Here is a 25,990-nt window from a genome sequence, read left to right as displayed (position 1 = left end):
AAGCTGAAATTGTAATCGTCTTGTTTTATTTAAGGCGAAATCGTTAAAAAAGAAAATGAATAAAAAAGTAAGAATAATCATTTTCCCAGTACCGCTGGACCTACTGTGCAGAAAACTGACACCAAACCAGCTTTGGTTCTGTTCGTGGGGCTTTGAGAAATTACAGTATAACTTCCCTCAGATTAGCAAAAACAATCGTTCTTCCGTTGCTGTCTAATGTCATGTAAATATACCAATTTACTTTCTCATAAGCTGGCTTGTCTGAAGCCTCTGGTTTGATCCCTTTTGCATAATTTACATCAATATACAATCTCCTTTTAATAGAGGTTCATTGCGGTGTATCCAAGTGTATGTTAATGTCCAGAACTGATGGAACTGAGGATGAAGAACAAGAAACTTCTACAGACAGAAAAGAGACTTTAAGTATCCTTTTTGTTTTTCTAGGTTTCATTGTCTTTGTGATTTTGAAGTTTTTAATTAAATATATGCAACGAGGCTAAGAAATAAAAATAAGCGTCTGCAGAGACATATTTGTATCCAAGTGATTCTCTTTGGTGTTACACAGTAGTTAAAAAACAGACCTTGCAATGCTAGTATGGTGTCAATTCAACGCCAAATGTATGGCGAATAAACACCCACAATCTGAGAATTAAAATCAAAAACCTTTAAACCGATACGCAGAATCCCTAACCAAATAATCAACACCTGTAATCCGAGAGTGCAATCATGGTTCTCGGTAACACTTGTCTTTTTTCACTATCACTTCTAAATCTATCTTGGTTTGCAAACCGTTTTTCTCAGTTTTTGCAGTTCTGCAGTTTTTTTCTCTTTGAAGTTGAAATTCTGAGATGAGACACTTGATCAGGCTACAGTAGGGAGGATGGACAGAGCTGACTCTGTGCCTCACATCCACATCAGAGCACCAAAAACGTGCTTGTTGCGGTGACGGAGAACCAGCAAGAGGAGGAACGTTGTTAATGTCTGTCCCTCCTTTATCATATATGATAAAGTTGTTAATACCATTGATAAAGTTACATCTGCCAAAATCATATTCTACTTTATTACTATGTCTCTGTCTGTGGATGGATGCCAAAAAAAATATGATTGGTTAAATTGAATGCATTACATTATTTAAAAACCCTAAAAAAATTGTGCATTGTGATCTCCTAAATAAAATGATATCTCATCATCTCACAACAGACTCTTATTTTAGTTATTTAATATGTTATTTAATATGTTTAATCATAATCTTTAAAAATCTTCACTTCTATTTTCAAATTCTAAAAAAAGAGAACAGAAGCTTCACAAATCAACACTAATCTCACACAAGAGGGAAAACAAATATTCTTATCTATGTTTGAATTTCAGATCATCCCACAGGATAAGTACCTAACATAGTGACAGTGTTAGTAAGACGGGTTTTTACACCGTAGCAAAAAGTTTACGATGCTCTAATCAAGTCTCAGGCTGTCAAAAACATGTCTTGTTTCAGTTGAAAGAGTTTTTTTTTTTCTTTTCTTGTATTTACCATCTCTCCTCTGGAGGATAAGGTCCTTGCTTATTCATGAGTGTGTAAACTATAAATAAATAAGTTGCCCAAACAGAGAGTGAATATGGATGAGCACCCTTCACCCCAAGGATGTGGGAACTAGAGAAGTCAAGTATTATTTAACACAGGCTGGTTTAACAGTTTGTACTGTACATCTGGTGTAAAGTCAGAATACACAGAGTTAGATAAGGGCATTAAGGCAATAAGTGTATAGTTTCTGTAGTTCTATCAACCATTCTTGCTAACACTCAATCCTACCGTCAATTCTGAATCAATTAGTAAACCTAACATGGATGCTTTTGGATTGTGGGAGAAGGACCGAGTACCTGGAAAAGGTGAGGACAACATACAAACCTCAAATGCAAAGTCAACACACTAACTATCACGACACTATTCTCCACCCTAACTTCACCATACCACCATGTGTAGGCAGATCAAGCTATGTATTTAGATAAAGATATTATCATCCTTAACACAATTATGTTTATGGTCTGCATTTAATGTAAGATGTCAGTGGAAATTCCACCACAGTGTAGAGTACGAAACATAAGTTTTTATTCAGTGTAAAATTTGTAAATATTTCTAGCACAGTGAGCCGACGCCATCTCATACTAGATAATAGTGCGATGGCTGCACTTGCTGCCACACCTCTCAAAAAACATGTCGGTAACATATTTTTTTGAGGGGTCAATTTTGGGTTGATAGTTTGGTTACGTTGCTTGGTTTAGGTTTGTACTTTGGTATAGTTATTTTTCTATAACTGAAGGATGGTTTGTTTTTGGATTTTGCAAATACTTTAGTTTTTTGATTGTATTGTCTGTTAACTCCGTACGTGTGTGAGAGTGTGTATGTGTGTGTGTGTGTTAATGGTTGATCAGCCATTATATGTTGTGTGTAGTGAGTCTAAGTTGATTTTTGTTGTTGGTCACGTGTGCTCATTTATTATATGTTAAAAGTTTAGTTTGATTTATTTAACATCTTTTATGGGCTCAGTTTATTCTAATCTGTTCACATTTGATTTTGTTTTAGTTGGATGAATAAATTACTCTTTAAATTACTTTATAAAGCCACCTTTTTGTTGTTATATATAAATCTTTTGATCTGCCACAATAATGTAATGATTTCAAAGGAAAACACCTCAAATTGAGGGCTTTTCTCAGAAAATTTTAGGTTAGATTAAAAAGAGATTAATTAGATTAATTAATAATTACAGATCTTAATGAATTATTCTCTCAATTGTTTTAATCGCTTGACAGCATTATTATTGATTTGATATAGAAAGGTTAGCCAGGACTTATAGTGACATTTTTGATTTTGGTCCAGGCCAGAAAGTTAAAGTATAATTAAAGCTGCAAGCAGCTATGACACCACCCACGACTCTCTATGCCTAACCATTCAAAAGTTATGGCAGGAAATAGTGACTATCAAATATCGACCAATCAGAAGAAGGGACGGGGCTAATTCAGGCCAATGAAGGTCAAGTACTCAAAACCGAGTCCGATGACACCACCCACGACTCCAATCAGATGAAGGGGGGGTGCGCTTTTTGGCGTCTAGCATCGCCACGGTAACGCTTTAGACTGAGAAAAGTAATGCGCATCGTCGCAGGATGGAAATGCACATTTTGATGTATAACACACCTGGCTGCACTTTACAGTTCGGGCGAAGAAACGGCCGAAGAAATTGCATAAATTGTGCCAAAATTACACGATTAATTCAAAATGGACGACTTCCTGTTCGGTTTCAGCCATGGTGCCAAGAGACTTTTCTTTAAGTTGCGACATGATACAGGTGTGTAGTGATTTTCGTGCATGTACGTCAAACCTTATTGTGGGGCTTGAGGCGCAAAGTTTTCTAGGGGGCGCTGTTGAGCTATCTTGCCACGCTCATTAATGCAAACCATTAAAAATCTAATTTTTCGCCAGACCTGGCTTGCATGCAAAATTTGGTGACTTTTGGGGCACGTTTAGAGGGGCAAAAAGGCCCTCCTTTCATCGGAAGAAACATGAGAAAAAAAATAAAATAAATTCCTACAGATACAATAGGGCCTTCGCACTGTAAGTGCTCTGGCCCTAATTATAAATGCACTTGTATACAATTATAATAATTTTTTTTGTTTTTTATTCAAATTAGAAATAAATTCACATTTCTCACATTTGTCACAAAGATGAAACCATCTACCTGCGCATTGGACCCTCTCCCCACAGACTGGTAAAATCCAATCTTGCTGCCATCAGCCCCCTTATTACCCAGGTGATAAACCTTTCCCTTCAAGCTGGCGTCGTTCCACCTTCACTCAAAACTGCTGTCATCAGGCCACTTCTCAAAAAACACACACTGGATCCAGACGACTTTGCTAATTACAGGCCCAAATCAAACCTTCCATTCCTTTCAAAGGTGTTAGAAAAAGTAGTGGCTACTCAACTCAACAACCACCTCAAACTCAACAGCCTGTATGAAACTTTTCAGTCTGGTTTCGGTCAAGGCCACAGCACAGAAACAGCGCTGGTCAGGGTGACAAATGACCTGCTTATGACAGCTGATGCCGGCTCCCTATCCCTTCTCATTCTCCTGGATCTGTCCGCCGCCTTTGACACCGTTGACCACAACATCCTGCTGCAGTGTCTTCAAACCACCATTTGCCTCTCCAACTCTGCTAGCTAGTTAGTTAGCTAGTTTCATTGTTGTTGATTTGTGGCAAGGTACCGTAAAGCGATATGTAAGACATTGTCGCACGAGCGCCTGAGATAGGAATCCAAAGTTACTTAGGGTCTTTGATTATTATTAAATGGTTTTAGGGATAGTAGACCCTGCAAGCTACTGTAGATGCTGACACAAATGTTCCTGCAAATAAAACTGAAAGTGATATGAATAAAAGTTCTTTGTGTTTTTTTGTGCATTATTCCTGATTTTCAGAACAATTTGTGATGGAAGTTGGCGTAGAATATTTTTTTCAAGATAAAATACCACAGGTAGGCTCTGACTTATACATTGACATCAAATGAGCCTTTGGAGGCAACAGGTAAACAAACCAGAAGGTCTCGGAGGAGACGTCAACCACACAAGAGGAGAGTTTCACCCTGAGTTCACACTGAAAGCGTCAAAAATCTCTTGACACCAGCATCTCGCTGCTTGGTACGTTCACACTAAAAGCTGCATGCACTGTCGACGGCTGCAGTGGGCGGGGCTAAAGCTGCGCTGCAGAGCTGGAGGGAACAGTGTATATAGCCTACACATACAGCGTGCACATCTTTAGTTTCCTATTTCACCATAGATCACACTTTGGGACACCTTCTTTATATTTTAGGGTTATTTCCGCGTAGATAAGAGTGAGTTTGATGCTCCTTAACAAGTTTGGTCCGCGGATCAACAGCAACCGTCAGCGAACCCTTGCTCCCGGTGAAGGCTGATTTATGGTTCCGCGTCACACAAACGCAGAGCCTACGGCGAAGGGTACGCTGCGCCGCACACCGTAAGGTGCGCGCCTCCGCGTACCCTACGCCGTCGATTTAACGCAGAACCATTATTCAGGCGAAGCTGCAGTCTGTCTGTGCTGATCACTGAAATACCGAGTCGGAGCGGATTTGGTCATGATGTTTAAACTGTGTTTTGTGATTAATAAGCACGTTTTTTAATTATTTTGCGTTGGATTAATGAAGCAAATAAAATCGTTCGGACCCTCCAGCTCCTCAACCATCAGATACGTGTTTCACGTAAGCAGTTCAGGTAAAAACGGCAGTCAAATCAGCAAAAATGTCAGTTTGATGGATGAAATATATTAATTCCTGATAAAATAAGTATGTTAGTGCACAGCTCTGCTCATGTATTCATGTGAATGAGTGTACATTTGTGTGTACACTAAAGTACAATCTGCATTGAGGGTTCTCGCTTGGGGAATCCCGGTCTGTGATTGGACGCTGCCTCGGCGTCGCCGCTGCCCATTTCCATAAAGTTGAGATTTTTCAACTTCAAATTGAAGCTCCTGCTCCGGCTGCTCCCGACGCCTCCGCTGCCTCTGCTGCTCTCGCTGCAAAAACCCATTCCATCTGACAATACCCATCCGTTTTATCAGATTAATAGTAAAAAAGGGCAGATTACATTATGGATCTCATGTGATCGTGAAACCTTTTGGGTAAATCTTGTAATCTCTAAAGTCCAACTGTAAAAGCAGTACTTGAAAGTGACCACTCCTGAAATATTCGGGGGCAGGATGCTCCAATCTCAATGGGTACCTGGAGTTACACCTGTGCATTATCTTAACACTTTTACAATCAAAATTAAATAGTAATGTGAATTAGGACACTACCTCATATGTGACACCGCCGTCTGTGCCTGCATCCCATGGTATGAGATCTGTGACCAGTTTCTGAACCCAGCCGCAGTCCTTAGTACACAGATCCTCCCCGGACAGCCCCACGTTCCAGTCTGGGCTGGGCCCAAGCATCGAGAGGAAGGACATGAGGTGACGGGTCCTATCCACAGAAAACTCTGCTGATGGGGCTGCTCGCCTGGGGGAAGTGGGGAGAAAGAAATTTAAAAAAAAAACAATATACCCTAAATACTGTGTGAGAGTGAGACTGTTGTAGAAATTTGAGTTAATTACATGCTTAACAGCCAAGTGTGATGTCATGACCTCTGACTCAAGTCTCTCTTCTAATTGGTAAATACTTTAAACCCTGAAAAATCCAATCAGTGGCAGAGAATTGCCCATTATATCATATTCACTTTACATTTCTGAAACACTGTGACTCTAATTAGGTATCCTGACAACAATAATGAGATATTTTGAAGTGTCCTTGAATACAACAAAACCGTCTTTTTCACTTAATCCTCACACTTTCACCCAGACTTGGCTGCAAACACTTCTATTTCAGAATTATTTGATGACTGCGTAAATACAATACCGAAAAACCTATTTCCTTCATACTTGTCATCTTTGACGGTGCAAATGTATCCATGTGAATGTCCTCATTAGTAAATATAATAGTGTCCCGATACGTCCCAAATGACTGGCAGTGCTAGGAGGGGTAAATAAACAGATGTTTGGTGAAAGATACAGTGCATTATTTGTGTGAGCGTGTTTGTGCCGTCCTGAGGGCTAGAATTGTGATAAGCTTCTAATTGCTCTCGAACTGCTTTCAGACAGTGCTCAGGCTGCTGGATGCTGCGTCTATTCAGGCAGGGGAGGCTGGGTCTTCAGAGCCATATAAAGGAAGCCATCATAAAATAATGCTGATTAATATTCACATGTTATGATAGCATCTGGATTTTAATTAAAGAGTTTATTGATCGTGCCACAACTGAAAACTTTTTTGCTGAACTTTTAAGTTCTGATCCTGCTTATTGAGAATGGAGCTTTACTCGTGAGGGAGATTACATAATTATCATTCAAGGAAAAGTCACAAATAAAGGCAAGACAGAAAAAAGAGGCCTTATTATTATTAGCATTATTATCATGCATTACAGATGGTTTTTAATAATCTTGAGGGAAGGATCAAACAACCTTTTTTTTTTTTTTTTTTAAATAGAGAACTAAAAAAGAAAAAGTTAGACACAGTGTTACTAGCTATAAGATTTAGAATTCTCAGTTGGGCTGAAAACAAGATGCTTCAAGTTTAACAAACCCCTTGTGAGCTGCAAAGGAAGCTATTGCTTAAACTACTTTCCATAAATACACATTTGTAGGGAACACGAGGATTCCCTGGGCAAATCTGTTTTTTATTTGTGAATTGTAATCTAAAATCTGACTGCATCCATCCATAGTCTATACCAGTGTTCTTAAACCCTGGTCCTCAGGAAGCCCTGCTCTGCATGTTTTGGATGTTGCACTCAGTACTCGAGTTGTAAAAAACAATCAGGGGGGATGGTGGATTTTATCATATGGGGACAGATAATTTGTGCTGATTACAAATAATATAATATATTACAAATAATAGCACTGACCAAAACACCTGCAGAAATACTGCAGGAATGACATAGCAGCAGTTAAAGGCAGCCGTCTGTAAGCTTTAAATATCCACTGGGCTTACATCAAATACATCAAAACACAACAATAAAAAACAGTTTTCTGAACTTATCAATATGACTCTGTCCTTCACAGGATAAGTAAAATGGATCACTGCAAAAACTCAAAATCTTAACAAGAATATTTGTCTTATTTCTAGTTAAAATGTCTAATTTTAGTAAAAAAAATCTCATTACACTTAAAAAAGACTCATCACTGGAAAAAACAACAATTTTCACCTGTTTCGAGTAGATTTTCACTTGAAATAAGGAGAAAAATCTGCCAGTGGAAAAATATTTATTTGCTTGTAATGAGAAGATAAATCTTGTCCCACTGGCAGATTTTCCTACTTATTTCAAGTGAAAATTTACTTGAAACAGGTGAAAATGGTTATTTTTCTGGTCATGACTCTAAATGTTGAAATAGCAATAAAACCACATTCATTGATGAAATGACATAAGGGATGGCAGTTTTACAGGGGGGATGATTTTGACCGTTTGTATTTCAGGGGGGATGCCATCCCCCCTCATCCCCCCTCAACTCGAGTACTGGTTGCACTGCCCTAACACACCTAACTCAAATTAGTGGGCCTGACAGACTTGTGTAGACCTTGATGACAAGCTGATTGTGATCCAATCAGGTGTGTTCTGAACAACATCTAAAACAAGCAGGGCAGTGGGAGCTGAGGACTGGGATTGAGGAACACTGGTCTTTACCTTCTCCACTCCTTTCAGAGTCATGGAGGTCTGCTGGAGGGCATCCCAGCTACAACCAGGCAAAAGTCATGGTACAGGTCACCACTGTATAAAAGGTTCTGAACTTTTAATGTTTGTGTTCTGAACTTAAAAGCTTCACCTATGCTCTTGCAATTTCCAGAAAACCTTAACTCATCTCATCTTTACAACACCTACAATAAAAACTCAGAGATGCCCTTCCTCTTACAGGCTACCAAAGCCGACTAACCTTTTTCCCCCCTCTCCATGACCTTTTCGTCTACTTGGACCAAAAATGCCTCCCTGAGACCGACTGAATATAAACAAGTCACCACCTGCATCAGAGACTGACGACTGACTTTATGGACAAGAAAAGCAACGTTACGCGTTTGTGTTGAACCCAAGCCAGGTCATAGTAACCAGGGTCGACATAATGGCAACCTTACCTCAGCTATTACAATTTGGACCCTACACATACAAACAAGTACACTCAAGTACAAGCACTTTGATTTAATTGCTCTTGTTTCATCTCTTTCCGAAGTGTTTTTTTCTTTTAAGACAAACTGAGACTGTGTGATACTTACATGTTGAGCGGCTGCCACGCCGGCCACTGAGCCTTCGTTTTAATTACGGTCAGTACGTCATCTCCCTGCAGAAAAGACACACAGAGCAAGAGAGTTACAATACGTAATTTTCCATTAAATGAATGACTATGAAGGGACAAAAAACAAAAAAAAACACTGAAGGCTTAAATTGACAAATTGACATGTCTGAGGGTGAGTCCTCTCATCCAAGGACGGCAAAGCGTATTCTGCTTTTCAGAGGCTTAAGAGCCTGGACAAAGCCCGTCTCTTATCGAGACAAAATGGCTCTGTGCTGTTTTATAATAGCCGTCCGTTATTCCAGAGGAGGACCTTACTTTGCAGCCACCACTTTATGGTCTGTCTGTAGCATTACAGTCACTTTATGGACTGCATAAGATATTATCTATCATAAAGCATCCCATCTAATTATTCACCCAGTAGAAGGAGGACAAATGCTGGATTTAGAGTGGTACAGCAGTTGCTTGCAAATGAATTAAAAGGTTCTAATGTGCGTTAATGAAAATGGACAAAAATAAGAAAATAAAAACAAAACAACATTTTTTTTTCCTCGTTTCTCTGGCCTTAGACCTCAGCCCATGCTCTCACAAACACACAAATCAAATAATCACATCCATACACAGACTTATAGCTACATCAACATATCAATGACAGAAAGAGAGAACAGCGTCGTGTCGTTTTGACAAAGTTGTGCAGAGACAGGAGAGTCATACGTGGAGAGATTAAAGAGTAATGGAGGAAAATTTAGACTGGAAGAAGTATTGCAAATTAGTTTATTAATAATTGCATAATTAGATTGGACACATTTTGTGTTTTCACGTGTAAATGCATAATATCAACAAAACAGCTGACTATGATTCAAGATTTGTCTTAGACCTTTTCTTGTACAAACTTTACCAAACAGTTAACAACAATTAACGTGACAAATTAACCATCTGTTCAAATCTCAGACCCCAAAATCTGCTGGGTGAAAGTCCTGCATCTGAAGCAAGTAATCTCAGAAAGCAAACTTCTTAGCCTATTAAAATGTTATAAGAAAATGTAAAATATAATAAATATGTAGCGGTCTCTAGGAGGGCCACCGATTCTCCTCCTGTATGAGAGTGATAACAGCTGAACAGTAAAGGGCCTGACAACATCAAAGCTGGTGGTGGTGAAAGTAATGGCATCATATGGTGAAATGTTTGGAAATGAGAGCATGATATGCGCAAACTATTTATAGCCCAAATGCTAAAACTTAGCAATGTTATAAAATATTTCTGAGGAATAGAGGAAACCTCAATTTTATTGGAGAAGTTAAAAGAAAAACATCCTGAGGGGTGTACTATAAAACAGGATTATGGGTATTGTACGGTATTAAGAAGTTTAAAGTCAGAGTATAAAGTACTGTATTTAGGGGCATGAAGGTGGATCTCTTTTAACCCAGATCCAAGTGGGAATCAGGGAAACCTCATTTACAGAAGTTTATGTTTAAGTTTCAGATTAAGATCATCTGCAAAAAGGCCAGTCCTTTCACTGATCTGTGATATCCCGGAAAACAAAATCAGTCCTGAACAACATTTAAATGTGTTTACGGCAAAAGTGCTAAATATATGCCTCACCCCACACTGCAACAACAGTTAACTAGAAATAAGCCTAATATTCCATAAATTTAGTCAAAATTATTCACTTTTGGGGCGCTGAAGTGCATGTTAGTTCCCCCATGACTTCAGCTCCACACCCTGGGTGGGGTTGGAGAAAGGATCTTTCTGTGTGGAGTTTGCATGTTTTCCCCGTGTTCCCTTGGGTAGCTAATGTGAGCTACCCTCACAAAAACATGCAACAGTCCTGGGCTATACATGCCCCCTCTGGCCAACTGCATTCATTTAGAGGGGAGCAATGCCCAGGACTGTCTAGGTAGGAGCACTGGGTGGTAAAAATGGGAAAAAATCGGGGATAAAAAAAATAATATATATATATATATATATATTATTATTAATTAATTATAAATTATTCACTTTCTTAGAAATTAGTTTTTGAAGCGTTAACAAAATGAAAACACTTAATTAACAAAAGGATTATCAAATATGTGAATGTTAAATAGCCGCTAATAATTCTTTCTTAATTTTTGCTCTATTTTCCTAAATCTCAAAACATAATTGAATCAGTTTAAATGGGAACTGTATTACATTTGTTCCAAATGCAACAAATTCAGAGATTAAACATTTCTTACTTTCAAGTAAAATATGTTCACATTATAAACAGGAAGAAGGCAATTTTCTCGGCCATTACTTTCCTCCCACCATCTGGTACTACCAAAGCCCCAATGCTGAGCTTCAATTTAGGCAAAAAAAATAATTTGGTTTTGTGGTCCAGCACATTTGATGCTGGACCTCAGTTGATAACGTGTAATGCAAAACACCTTGGAAGGCGGTCAGAGAAGCAAATCTCTCGGTAATAGTCTTGTTTGTTTACGGTAATTATTATAATGGCACAAAATGACCTAGACTTACCCAGTGGTTAAATGAACATTACAATTTCATGAGTGTTTTCAAGGGGGTCAGAAAAGAAAAGCATGCAGAGGGTAGAGTTAGAAAAGCTGGTGTGGTATAAATTAAAGAGAAGAAAACTTTCAAAAAGAGGAAGTAGAGAGAAGTTACCAGCATTACGGCACAGTGTGAGATGAGGAGGACTCTAGGAGATGAAGGGGTGGACAAAGAAATATAGCTGGAAATAATAAAGAAGGCAAAAACAATGGAGGAAGGCCAGGACAGGAGCGGACAATTAAAAAGGGAATGAGGTGGATTGAGGAGCGAACAAAGAAGACACCGCTGAGACGGACAGAGGTAGAAAAGGGCAACACTGCAATTATTGGATGGAAAGAAAATAGAAAGATGAAAAGAAATGAACAGCAGTTAGAACAGACGGCCACACATTTCTTTAAGTTAATTTCATTTATTCCATACTCCTTGCCATACAATCTTCTTCACTTCCTTCATAAGCCTCTTGCTCTTTTCACTTGTATTTCTCAGATTTTAGTGTCTAAAGGAAGAAACAAATAATAAAACAAATCTTTGGAAAATGTCAAGGCAAGGTAGTTCAATGAAGGAGTGTTTGTCATTGACTTGGATAAATGCTCATGTTGGCAGATAAAATGGCAATAAAACTAAAATATAATAATAAAATACTTTGGAGCACAGCAGAGTTAAAATCCATGCTGTTCTTTATAGCGTTTTCACATTTAAAAAAATTGCTGTTACGTTGCAAAATAAAATAGTGAGCAGCTGGAATTTAAAAAGAAGTGTAAAAAACTGTCTGTCATGACAGAAATCTCTTGTTTGAAGAGGGGAGGGGGGGTGTATAACATCACAGACACATTTTCCAAGTGGTTTTTCTTTAAAAACCTGATCTTTGGTTTACCCTCTACTCTCATAGAGCTGTACTGACAGGAGGGACTTTTCTGAAACCATGACTTTAGTCTCTGGAGAAACTGGAAACTTTTGGAACAACATCTTGCACCAAAGGTTAAGATACGTCTTCAAGATTGCTCAGTATAATTCACTGTAAGTGTTTTAGTTTAGTGTATTAGTGTAGATGGAAAAGTAAGTGACTGGCAGTAGACTGCCTACAAACTACAAGTACGTGAATGTTCAAAAATGTCAAACAATTCCTTTGACTTATGACACCACTAGAATAAACAGGATGTACTCCACTGAACCTGTGCTTTCACTGGCAGGGTAAAGGTATAGACCCTTCCAAGGCTGCGATTGAACGCTACTGGAAAGACATTTGGCAGAAGAGAGCATCACATAACACCAATCCCCTGTGGCCCATGGATCTGAGAGCTGACTGCAGCAATCTCCGTGAACAATCATTTACCATCACAGTGGCAACCATCCATGACAAAGTGCCATGTATCTAGAAATGGAAAGTAGCAGGAACTGACATAATGTGCACACCTGGCTGAAGAAATTAACTACAATCCGTGAACGGCTAACAGGACAAATGAACCAGCTACTCTCAGATGGGACCCACCCCGAGTGGGAAACCCAAGGTCGAGCAGTCCCGACCAGGAAGGATTGGCTGGGAGTTGGATGGTAATGTCGCCTTATTGAGCAATCCCATCCTTCTACTTGCCGTTAACCTCCCTTTGCAAAACATGGAAGCTTTTATAAAGTGTCATAGTGTCCAAGAGCATGAGTTTGATGAATGAGGCCCACAAGGGAAGTAATAATGCCTGAGGACCAAACCACCAGTTATGTTTTAAAAGAACATTTGCTGGAGACTACAGAAGATTCCTCTTGGATTGATGGCCAGTACTGCCAGTAGTCAGATAGTCCTGTTGGGCTACCTTATTATATAAAATAAGTCAATATGCTAAGAGTGGTAGCAAATTAAAGAGCAAAGACGGTGGGGGACTTCCAGATCCATAAGGAGGTGATGGCTAGCCAGCCTGATAAAGTGTAGTGATCAGAGATATAAAAATTCCATGCAACAGAAGATGAAGTGACTTGAGAAGCTTGAAAATACCAGATTCAAGAAAGGGGAGAAGCAGAAAAGCTATGAAAAGTGAAGGCGACAGTTGTGCTGGCGGTAACTGGAGTGCCCAGAGCTGTGACCCTCACACTGGGAGAGTCGTTCCTACAGATTCTGGGAACAATATTGGAGAAGAGCACTGTGTCTTACAGTGTTTTTGCCGTTCTCCACCCTTGGAACAGCTAAGATACTTTGCACTTCCTGGTGAACCCTTTTTCTCTCAGACTGACCCTGTAGAGGTTATTGTTTTCTAACCACACAATTGTTTAAAAGAAGATACCGGTACTGTTTGCATAACGGTTTGGGTGGCCTTTTGAGTTTTGACACACAAATGTCTATCTTAAGTCACATTATTGTATCCGTCAAGTAGGGCTGAACGATATGGACAAAATTTCATATCTCGATATTCATGCCAGATATCTCGATATCGATACGATACGATATGACTTCGGTTCGGTGAAAACCAAGCATTTTTCAGAAAAATAAAAACATCAGAAATCAAAAGAGTGCAGTTTTATTGATTAGAACTCACTGCCAGTCATCAACATTAACATAAAGTCACTCAATAATAAATAATAATCAAAATATTTTACTGTAGCTCCGCTTTAACGATAAATAACCAATGCAGTTAGAGTTAGAGTTCAGTACATGTTATTGATTGGACGCTGCAGCTGAACGGTCACAACATCACTGCAGTTTCATGACGGAGTGAAGACAGATTACAGATTAAACTCATGTTTCACTCCCAGGTTTCATATTTGATTTATTTTCTGTTTCAACAATTAAATATCTAAAAATGTTAACTTTCAATCTGATGAACAAAAGAACCAGAAACAATTTTCTTAATTTATTACTGTGCATGTGCAATCCCCCCATTTGTCCAATCCTTGTTTTCAGTAAACGAATAGGAAATAGAGAAAAGAGTTTTCCACTCGCTGTTTTAATTCCCAATTTCGATTTTCAAACACATCAATGAATTTTTTATTATCAAAACAAAAGATGGGGAACGGATTATTTTGGTTTATTTCTCTATTTTTATTTTGTCATTTCAAAACTAAAAACGGATGGCTGCGAAATACACGTCGCAATTTTCACCAAGCACGACTTGCACAACACCTCGCTCTGGTCGACATCATCCTTTCTAAATCCAAAATACCTCCAAATAATGGAGGATGATTTATGTTTTGGCACAAAATTAGATTCTGCACTGCCACCGGCCGCATTATCCTCCGCACTCATGTCTCTATTCTTCCGTTTGGATTTCTCCGCTCTTCTCCGCTCTCCTGTGTGTGCGTCTCACGTCTCCCTCACTCCCTCCCTCCTATGTTTGTCATTGGTTGGCTTCAGCTGTCGATCAACAGCAAGCATAAAATAAGCTTTGTGGTTGGCTGGCCGTAGTGGTGCGTTCAAGGGCAATCTTAAAAGTAAAGTTTATGGAGACTGCTCGAGCTGTACAAGCAAGGCGAGCGGACATATATCGTTTATATCGTTGCTTTTCCGTTATTAATGTCTTGAATGTTCATATCTCGATATAGATACGATAACGGTATATCGTTCAGCCCTACCGTCAAGTAAAAAACAGTGAAGGTAAGTGCACAAAAAGAACAGAAAGAAAGTATTGTAGGTATATGCGGTGAAGATGATTTCAATCCTATAAAGTAGTTCTCATATTTTGATATAGACACCAATTATCCATCAATGGGACTTCATCATGAGATTGACTGTACATTTCATAAACAATACTCATTTGATAATAATGTAAATGAAATTAGGACTGGTCAAAATGTTCTTAGATTTGAAGTCACCAGTGGACCACACCGGCACTTTTATTGAAGACCGCTGCTTCTGTGGCGTTTTGTTCCACCAAGAAGCAAACTCTAGTTGTCTGACGGGGTTCTGCTGTCGTTTGTGCTCTATGAGACGACACAGAATCTGTGTGATGGCACAGAAAATGAAGTGGAACCAGCTGAGGCCCCGGACGCATCTTTCACGGAAATCACAAAGATTAGTGAGTGACACTGCGGGCGAACACAAGGGTCCACAGAGCCGAGGTGAAAGCTTGTGACTCATCTGACGGGTGGCAGTGGACATCTACATCTGGATCGTCATGCAGGTGGAGGGGAAAAAGGGTGAGATGGAGATGAAGAAGCATGAACAAATATCAAAGAAGAAGTGGGGAAAGCTCTGAACATCGGTTCTTTTGTAATTTGTCAAACAACAAAATTAATGGGGAGAGCTGATAAATTATAAAACATTTTACAGCCTATTTAACAGCCCGTGAAGAAAATATGAAATTATGAAAATGTATCAATAAGATAAGCAATTAAGTTTTAAAGGGTCCTCTTCTCTTACCGAACAACATTTCAGGACCTCACAGAGTAATAAGTTAACATCTGACTTTAAAAAAAAAAAGACACATTTTTAACTGAATTCTCTTTCCAAGACTTTCAACCATATTTTGCTGCTTTGATCATTTCAGTTTTTTCAGTTATTTAAAGGAAGTCATAGCAAAAAACATAACGTTGGTTTTAATGTGTGATATAATCATAAATAGATGTTTCATCAAAACAAATAATAACAACAGGACAAAAATGAGTCATAGCTCAAATACTAAACTTCAATAATGATGGATTCACAACTATAATGAGTCACTGATGGACTGTCCTGGTGAGTCCCCCCCCCTCGGTGTGGAGGGACCAAATAATAAAGACAAATATATTTTAACTCAGAGCAACCATGCTGTGATATTTCTCTACACTGTAGGTTCATCACCATGGGCAACCATTTTCATAGACCATTAATGTAATAAGTTCAACCTTTGAAAAAAAAAAGAAGCTCACTCTTGCTCGTACATTTAAGGTAACATAATCAACTAAGCCTTTTAGGTTCTTCTTAAAGACAGAGTTTGATCATCAAAACCGAAGAGGCCTTATGGTGCAACACCTCCATATGTGAGAGGGCAATCTTCTTTACAGCTGGATGGAAACGTTCTCATGTGAACTGGTCAGTGGCAGACGCAACAGCAGCCTGCAGCATTCCCAAATCCCCTCAATGGGTTCCGCTCTGTCCCGTTTCACTCTGCTCACTTTGGAATGAAGCTCTGTCTGGAGGGACTCTGTGACAAGATGCTCTGTATTGTCGTTCCAGACACTGTCTAATAAAGGAAAATGAGCCTGGGGACTCTGGGAAAAGGTGTCTAATAAAAAAATCAACACTGCACTAATGCAATTACAATTGCATAGAGGCCATGGAACAGATGGAGGACTGGGCCACAACGATGTAAGTCAGATAAAATTGCCAACTTAGTTGGAAATGCAAGAACACACATACACACACGTCCATGTTTACTAATGCCTCGGAGAAACGCACGCTTTGATGGTTTTATCTAAAAGCGAGCACATGGTGAAACAATCTAACATTGTGCAAATATCTTCCATGATGTCGTCAATCATTTGTCAAATCTTATTTTGACCGACGGCTGCACAGCTATATCTGCTTAGGTTATTTTTTTTCCAACCACCTGTGACATGGATATAAAGCCAAGCGCCAAGCCGTATCATCTGTCCAATTACACTGTAATTTACTTGTCCCTCAAGCCAGCCACTGCAATAACCAATGTGTACACAAAATAGGCAGTGTTTCCTTATAGAGAAAAAATTAACAGATTTCAAATAAACAAAGCCATCTTCTTTCCCCAGAGGGCTCACCAGTTCCAGTTATAGAGTAAAAATCTGATAACCTCTGACAGCTAAAGGCTTTGTTTTTGAAATGACTCTAATTTAAGTCATGTATACATCATAGCTCATACTGCAGCAGTTTGTGCAAAATGTTCATGATTCACATTAAATCCACAGCCAGAGATCTGATGTTCAAACCACCACAGTATCACAACCCACATTAGAGCACGGCTTTTATGGCTGTTTTCCAAACTGTAATGACACCACCTCTGATGCTACTGGCAAATGCAGTAATATGAGCACATAAAAACATGCTGTTTTATTTGATGCGGCCGATTAAAGTCTGGGTGTTATTGCAATGGGAGAATTCTCTGATGCTTTAGATTTTATGTGTGTTATATCCGCTGCAATAGCAGAAAACACACCTACAGTTTTTAAAAGCAGTTTCATTAAAGCCACTCAAAACATGATTTCAAAAGTGAAATATTTCCCTACAGGATTAAATATTAATCTCTAAGAATCTCTTAGAACTAGAACTGAGTTGTGGTGAAAGGAGGTGGTCGATTAGGTCTAGTCATGGCTTTGGCACAGATTGCTTGCAGGAAGAAAGATGCCCTGGTGAGAGGAGAGGTGTCACATGGATTAGAAAGTAATACAAAAAGCAGTGGAGGAGAATGATGGAGGGGGAGGGGGGCAAGATTACTTCAGAGATCTCAGGAACAGATTTCTGATCCAGTCGATTCCTTCCCTAATCCGTCCAACCTTTTCCAGCTGTAAAATGTAAGTTTCCACTGTCCACAGAGGAATCTCTGGAACAGTATCTGGGCTACTGTCTTCAGTTGACATTATGACTGGTTGCTATGGGCAGTCACAGATGTCATCTGCGCAGGGAGTGTCAGCAGCTAAATGAAGAAGGCTGGTGGTCATGTCAGGAAAGAGGAGAAAATCTTGCTGCCCGAAGAAAAAAATCCAATTCCCTCCTGACTACTACACACTCTTTACAGCTAAATGTAGAGCTAGAGAGATAGTTTGAGTTCACAGACACCATTATGCAATAAACACCCCCTGGGAAAACCAAATGAAGGAATTAGCATTCAGACCTGACAGGCAACGCCAATCTCTAGTTGAAGGGATAAGTAATGTGTCTGTTGAATAGCACTAACAAATGAAGCCCTCTCTCATCACGATGTGAACATACTTGTGTTTAAATAAGATACTTGATCTGCATGCTGGATAAGCAATCCGATCCCAAATTGCTTCAGCAAGAGTGCGGCCATCCCTGACATCCCACTGCTTTACTCTTCATATCCTTCTCAACATTGACTAGAGATTGGGATCCTAGACTGTATAGAAGAAAAAAAGCACAATCTCTGAGCAGCTCTAATTTTTCTCTAGTGTTGGAATGATTACAGTCTCATAATGCATGTCTTCAAGAATATGGTAAATCAAGTGCGTTATCCTAGACAAGGACAGGTTGGTTGTGATTCATGAACTGCCTTTTCCATTTGAATAGTTGTTATTGAAAAGAAATGATTCACAAGCCACATAACCAAGCAGAGTGTAATGATGGCAACAGTAATGGTAAGATCACATAGCAGCGTTGCGTTGACACTCGGCGGGCAGTGCTTCTGACGTGCCTTCGTCATACCATAAACAACGTATCAAATGTTTTCCTTTCTACTCTACAAACCTGCATACTTTGAAAAAATGTCACATCACCCTGTATGATTTCATTGGCATCCAAAGTTGAAAACTTCTCAACTTTTGGCAGAAGTAACGGACCCAATGCAAGAGACGGCTCCGTAACGCACGACATCTCTTCATTCAAAGCCAATGGATGGTGATGCTAACTAGCTTCCAACGCTGCTGGAGAAGACCTCTTTTTCTTTGTTTGGTTAGTAAAACCGCTCAATGAGCACCTGAATTTAGATTCCCTCCATAGGTATTTATTTTGTCGGAGCTCCTTGGACACTCCATTTCCCTGCTTAAAACAATGATAATGAGTGCTGATTTCACCCCTTGTCTAAAATGTGTCTGTGGCAAGCAAATTCAATCACACCTCTATCCAAATGTTTCTTAACCCACACAGATACAGTATGCATGTGATCTTACAGTCATAAATAATCCTTTTTTACGCAAAAAATATCTTTTGTTCACTGTGTGTTTTGTGCAGTTGATGATGCTTAATTTTCCTGTAATTGTAGCTCAATGATTTATGATGGTCTTGCAGCCAAATATCAAGTTTCTTTCCTGCACTTTGCTGTGTACCAGTGCCAAAATGATTCTCTTTGCGTGTTTGTGTCTCTGCACATGCATTCCCTGTAACCTGGAGGCCTGGTAATCCATCACACCAGTGTCAGGTGTAATATGTGACACCTTCACCTGAGGAAACACCATCATTTTAATCAGCATGGATCATTGTGGAGCGTCATCTCGGCAGGCAAATCCGTTTGTTACAAAGATCCCAACAACTGCTATGAATAATATCTGAGGAATGACGTGCAAGCTTTTAAACTGAACACCACTCAGTGCTCTGTGGTGCAGGCCTGTATATGCTTGACTATTATGTTTACATGGAAAATTAGGAGCACAAAGCAAAGCCACAAATCATTTTAAAAAGGGAAAAAACTACCCCTTTCTCATTTAACAACCCATTTTGTTTTAACCACGCCCTTTAGAATTGAGGTAATTTGGTAAAATGAATGACTCCACAGCATGAACAAAGAAATTCTTTTCAACAGTAAAGTGAACTATGGAAAAGGGAACAAGGTCTAAAAACATGTAATGACAGTGGAGAAAGCGAGAAAAAAAATGGCTTCTGCTAAAAGAAGAAATGAGACTGTCAATGCAATGAACATAGATCAACCAACTTGAAAGTACTTCTGAAATTAAAAGCCTAGTTGTGGAAGAAAAGTGGGAGCTCCTCCAGAACATCCTTTGAATTTGCATTTGAAATAGGTCTGGAAATGGAGATGACGCTATCCAGCGAAATGCAGCTGCTCATTTGAGACATCTCAAAGGCTGCCGACAAGGAGCTCAGATTAAAACCTTAAACATCATTATCATTAAGATCCTCTGGAGGATGGGGGGAGTAGTGTAGACAAAAGGAAAAGAGTGGGAGGAAAAGGGGGAAAAAAATCATCTTGTTAACCTGTAATTTAATGCCTTCTTGCCTTGTGTAATGAGGGTCCCGTACCATCATGGGGGCTTTTGTCCTCTGCTGTATCCTTCCTGTCTCTCTTTTTAATTAAGAACTATTAGTAACTTTCTTAATTTTTCTCCACAGTCACTTCGGTCAAGTAAATCTTAACTGGTTGTGTTATTTGGGTGTTTGGGAAAAGAAAAAATCTGACATTTTTCCAGGGTTATGAAAGTAGCCTTCACTGTGTCAGGCTGCAGGTATTTGATCAAAATTGCAGACTTGAACCTTTCTTTTGCTGTAATTTTGTAAAGAAAGCAAAGGTCATGCTGCAGTCAACCATGACAAGGTTCTTTTCCTCTGGCAGCTAAGCTGATGATTTTGAAACAGAATCGGGGAGTTTTCATTTTGTGTTTTACTTCAAACTGAGTTCTGGGTGCACACCTACAAGCATGTTTACACACTTTGAAGACACCAGTCTTGTTGACTCAATATTAACAAAAAACAAAGGACACTTATTTAACCCTTTAATTTATTTTATGAAAGTCTTACAATTTGATTCTTATTTTTTTATTCTTTCTTTTTTCAAATGCCCAATGGGGTTGGGGGGTGCAGTGAGTAGCGGAGAAGAGAAAATGGAGGAGCATGTGGAAGTTGTTGTCCAGCGAATGGGGAATTTACATTTCTAAAACGCCCCGACGGCACCATTGATAAAGGTAGAGTGATTTTTGTGCTCTGTGTTGAAAGGACTTTGCTCACCACCAAAGCAGCTCAAGTTCAGCCACATAAACGCAAAGCACCCGGTCGGGAGCGCAGCCACAGCTAACATTAGCAGCAACGATGTTGCGACAGCAACGCTCGTCCCCAAACTAGACTGGAGGAGAGCACCGCGCATGCGCACGTCTGCGACCAAGAGGCGGGTGAATGGTCTTGCCAAGTGGATGTAAATGGCTAGGACTGCATCTGTTCAAGTCTGGTAAAATAATAAATCAATTACCGTATTTTCTGGACCATAAAGCGTATCGTATCATTAGGGGCACCTTCAATAAATGGCTTATTTTGAAACTATCTTCATATATAAGGCGCACTGCATTTTAAGGTGCACGGAATATACAATAAGATACTGTACTATAATGGCTGGGGTTGAGTTACGTATCTACTTGATGGAGCAGCGCTACAGGAAATGCTACAAAATGTAAGTCAAATTTATTAACAAGATAAAAAACAGCTTTCTGAAAACTCACTCCCAAAACAAACGCGGAGGGGAACTTTTCCAGTTCATTCCCCATCCCTGAATCCCTTGAAATCTTCTTCTTCTGTGTCGGAATAGAACAGCTGGGCGAGTGCGGCATCCAATGATCCCAGCTCCGTCTCATCTCAGTCGCCATGATGCGAGTCAGCGTCTATGCTGGTGTCTTGAACGTCCGTGACGATTCCTGCCAGTTTTAGCGCCGTTACTTCGGCGACACCAACTACAGTATCCACAATCCCCCTGACTACAGTAGCAGAAATTACCGTAATGATCATGTATAAGGCGCACTACTGTTTTTTGAGAAGATTAAAGGCTTTTTGGTGCGTCTTATAGTGCGGAAAAACGGTACTTTGTAAAGCCCCTTTTTTTCAATTTTTCATCTACCACAATGATGTAATTCATTTAAAGGAAAACACCTCAAGTTGAGGGCTTTTCTCTGCAATGTTTAGGTGAGATTAAAAGAGAGATTAATTAGATTAATTCATTACAGATCTTAATTGATTAATCACTCAATTTTTTTGATTGTCTTTGAAGCATGTGCTACTTTCCAACACTCATTCTTGGATTGATATCTTAGTTTCAACTCTGGATTCAACTCTGGATTTCAACTCTGGACTCTGGATCACGTCTCGTTTCTGCCCCAACTTTCTCTTGACAAACTCTTTTCATCTTATTATCACACTTCGGGCTTTTGTCAATACATTTCCCTCTGTATCCTACACACCCTAACCTGCTGCACATCCTTCCCATCTCTGCCTCGCCAACCTGGACATATTAGTCTCTCCCTTCTTACTGTTCAACTTAGTATACAAGTCATCATATGCCCTTTGTCTGGCCTCTGCCACCTCTACCTTTACCATGCACTGCATTACCCTGTACTCCTGTCTCCTCTCTTCAGTCCTCAGCGTCCCACTTTTTCTTAGCTAACTTCTTTTTCTGTATACAGAAGTCAAAGTTGCCCTCATCCATGTGGGTGTCACTGCCCTTCAATCACCAATTATGAGCTGGTCGATTCACTCATTGGTCTCCAACCTTTAGATTATATTGGAATAATCCCGGCCGGGAGATACGGCTCAAAATGATACCATAACATTAGAATCACAAAATCGGAGGCTCAGTTGACTGATCTGTGTTCATTTTTTCTGTGTTTCATCAGACAAAACACTTTTAATGACGTTTGCCCTGAACCACTAAGCAACTTTTGTAGAATGATAATGTGATCATTGTGGTTGATTCTGTTCTACTTTCATAGCGGCCATGTTTATCTGTCCTCTTTCTAAACACCAACTAGACATAAGCTTCCAGATCAGGAAGTGAATCATTCCTGCACAATATTCAGATGTTTGTAGACATTTCTTTATTTTCTTGCCTGTCTCTTATCCACTGAAGCCACTCAGTGCTTCTCTTAAACACACTTAAGCATCTGTATGTTGCTCTTTGCACTTGTCCTGCTTTTTCTTGCATCTTGCAGCTGAAGCTTCATCACCAAATGCGACGCTCAGAACATCAGAAGAGCCCCTGAAGGTGAAGTTCAGCTGCTCCGTTTCTTGTCTGTTGACTTGTTTTTCTCTTGGAGGGCTTTATTCTCCTCCTGCAGCTGAGGTGTTTTCACCAGAGATGCTCTGGAAAAGAGAGGATGAAGATGGGAACAAAAGAGATGTTGGGGAGAAGAGTTTGGAGAGGAGGAGGAGAGGAGGTGAAGTCGCTGAGCTACTGGTTCCCAGCAGCCTTCTCTCTGCTGGACTTTTTGAAAATCCGGCAGAACAAACTTTTCTTCTTCACCACCTTTTCTTTCTTTTTGTTCTCTCCTCTTTCCATTTCTTTAAGATGTTATTCATCTTTTTCTTTGATGTGATTCAATTCTTTCTGTACTTTTTCATCTCTTCTCTCCTCATCTGCCTTTTAGTTTCTTGAAGATCTTTAAGAAACGTCTCTTCTTTTTCTCCTCTTTAACAATCTTCTCCTCCACCAGGATTCTCTCTTTCTCTTCTAATTGTCTCCAGCTGCAGTTTCTCATCCTCCTCTTCCAATTCCGTCTTCTGTGCTGCTTCATCTTCCTTTTCCTCCACATTTTCCACCTCTCTCTTGAGTTCTGCACAGTCTTTGTCTGTTTTGAGTTTGGTATCACAGATTTGTGTCTTTTCCATTTCCAGGTCCTTCCAACCCATTTCCACTTCTTTCTTGTTCTCCATTGATCTCTCTCTTCTTGATCTCTCCCTGCAGCTTCTTCTTGTCCTTCTGAAGGTTTACAGCATGTTCCTCTTCCCGTATCTTCATTTGCTTCATCTCATCTTTCTCCACATCAATATTGCACTGCAACAGTTGCAGGTCTGTTCTCTTCTCCTCCAGATCAAGCATTGCTGCTTGCAACACTTCCATCTCCATCTGATGTTTTTTCTTGCCCTACATCAGTATCTGTTCTTCTCTTTGCAAGCTTTCCTTCTGCTCTTTCAGATCCGTCTTTTCCTTCTGGTTTTCTTGTTTTATTTCTTCATTCTGTCTTTTGAGCTCTTCCAGGATCATTTTCTCATTTGCAACCTCGACCCCTCTTTCCTCAAACCGTTGCCTTTCACTTTTCAGTTTTGTTAGAGCCTCCTCCACCCGGAACCGGGATTTTTCCTGTTCCTGCTGGAGATGGATCTCAATCTTGTACTCTTCCAGTTTTAGTTTTTTCTCTTGGAGAGCTTTATTCTCCTCCTGCAGCTGCTGGAGTTGCTCTCTCAATTCAGCTCTGTTTGAGTACAAGTTCTGGTTGATCAACATCATTCTTTCCATTTCCTCTTCACGATCTACAATTTCAAACTCCAGTTTATTGTTGTAGTTGGTCAGGAAAGCATTTTCTCTTTTGCAGTCTTTGATCTCCATTTGGAGTTGGCCGAGATCATCTGAGACCCGGGACTGAGCACCATCGCTGGGAGAGCTCACAAATCCCCGTCTGGTTCTTGGACGTCCTTTCTGCGATCAACACGGTAGGAAGTCAGGAAAAGTGAGTCAGAGGTTCTGATGCGTTTTCTGAGGTGTTTTCCGAGTTATAGACGTGGTTTCCACCACAGAGGCTTGCAACAGGATGTGTCTTGAAGGTACAAGAGACTACGGTTCTGTGCAGTTTCAGAGTATTTATGGCGCACCGGTGCTTTGAGTACAATAGAATGTTGTCACGGTAACCTTTGTGAGCACTGAACCTAATGGAACTCCAGTTCAACGTGGCCCCGCCCACCAACAAAAAAATATCTTTTTACATTAATCAGTGAAATTAAGATGTGTATCTTTATAGTTTTTACAGATATCAAAAATGTAACATGTTAAAGCACCACATGACATCTTCCATGTGCAAACATGAGGCTGGTATCAATGCGCCGTGTTCACTCTTCAACACCAGAGGGACTTTTCCCCTCCAACAGTGTGTTTCTGATGATTATAGTCAGTGTTATGTCATTTGTTCTGCTGATTTAAGAGCAAACAACGTAGAAATTGAGTTCTGTTTGTAGAAATGTCATCATAACGAGTACTTGTGAATCTACTAAGACTTGTGAATCTTTGGTTGTAATTATGTAAAGCTCATGTAGCACAAACTGCATGAAAACTGCTATGTATGTTTTATCTTTGTGTCTGTGAAGCGTCTTTGAGATCTTTGAAAAGCGCTTTATAAATAAAATTGATTATTATTATTATTATTATTATTATTGTTGTACACTCCTACATTTCTCTATTCCACCACCAAGTCCCTATGTCTACCTTCCTCCTAGATGACATACCAAGTACTCTCCTGCCTGTCTCTCTGTTCATATTAGCTCCAGTTGTCCGGCCATCTGGAAGCACCCCCTGGCCACCCAGAGCCTGTCTCAACTCCTTCTTGAAACCCACACAACACCTTTCCTTTTTCAGCTTCTACCACTTCTGCTCTGTCTTTGTCCTCTTCATCTTCTTCACCACCAGGGACATCCTACACACCACCATCCTATGCTGTCTGGTTACACTCCCCCCTACTGCCACTTTACAGTCACTAATTTCCTTCAGATTATGTTGTCTACATAAGATCTAGTCAACCATACTCTTGCCTCCACTCTTATAAGTGACCCTGTGCCCCTGCCTCTTCTGGCAGAAAGTACTCACTACAGCCATCTCCATCCTTTTTGAAAAATCTACCACCATCTATCCCTCTGCATTCCACTCCTGGATGCCGAACCTGCCCATCATTTCCTCATCGCCTCTGTTGCCTGCGCTGACTTGTCCATTGAAGTCTGCTCCAATCACCACTCTCTCACCTCTGGGGATATTCTTTGGTTTTAGCTTCTTAGCCTTTGCATCACTTCATCTAACTCACTCGAGAACTTCTCCTTCTCTTCTAACTCACACCCTACCTGTGGGGCATAACCAATGATAATACTGAACAACAACTCATAATTCTATCTGACACCCTTTTCACCTCCAGAACATTCCAAACAAACTATTTTTTTAAAGAAAACTCCTTCTTCCTCCCATCTGCACCATGATAGAACAGCCTAAATAATGTTCTAAAGCTCTTTGCCTTGCGACCTT

At 39.9% G+C, this 25,990-nt stretch overlaps 1 protein-coding gene across 4 annotated transcripts in view; it reads right to left on the bottom strand.

Moving 5' to 3' along the window:
* spon1b (spondin 1b) overlaps positions 1–25,990 on the bottom strand; it is a 153,561-nt gene that overhangs the window by 28,918 nt on the left and 98,653 nt on the right. For all 4 annotated transcript variants that reach the window (XM_061721170.1, XM_061721171.1, XM_061721172.1 and 1 more), the window contains exons 7-8: positions 8,851–8,915; positions 5,856–6,057 (exon numbers count right to left, since the gene is read on the bottom strand). In XM_061721170.1, the coding sequence (XP_061577154.1) occupies positions 5,856–6,057; positions 8,851–8,915 (267 nt within the window). The remainder of the gene's footprint in view (positions 1–5,855; positions 6,058–8,850; positions 8,916–25,990) is intronic.

The sequence above is a fragment of the Cololabis saira genome, chromosome 5, assembly GCF_033807715.1.
Source record: "Cololabis saira isolate AMF1-May2022 chromosome 5, fColSai1.1, whole genome shotgun sequence".
NCBI classification, from domain to species: Eukaryota; Metazoa; Chordata; class Actinopteri; order Beloniformes; family Belonidae; genus Cololabis; species Cololabis saira.
This window is presented reverse-complemented; position numbering and strand designations above follow the sequence as displayed.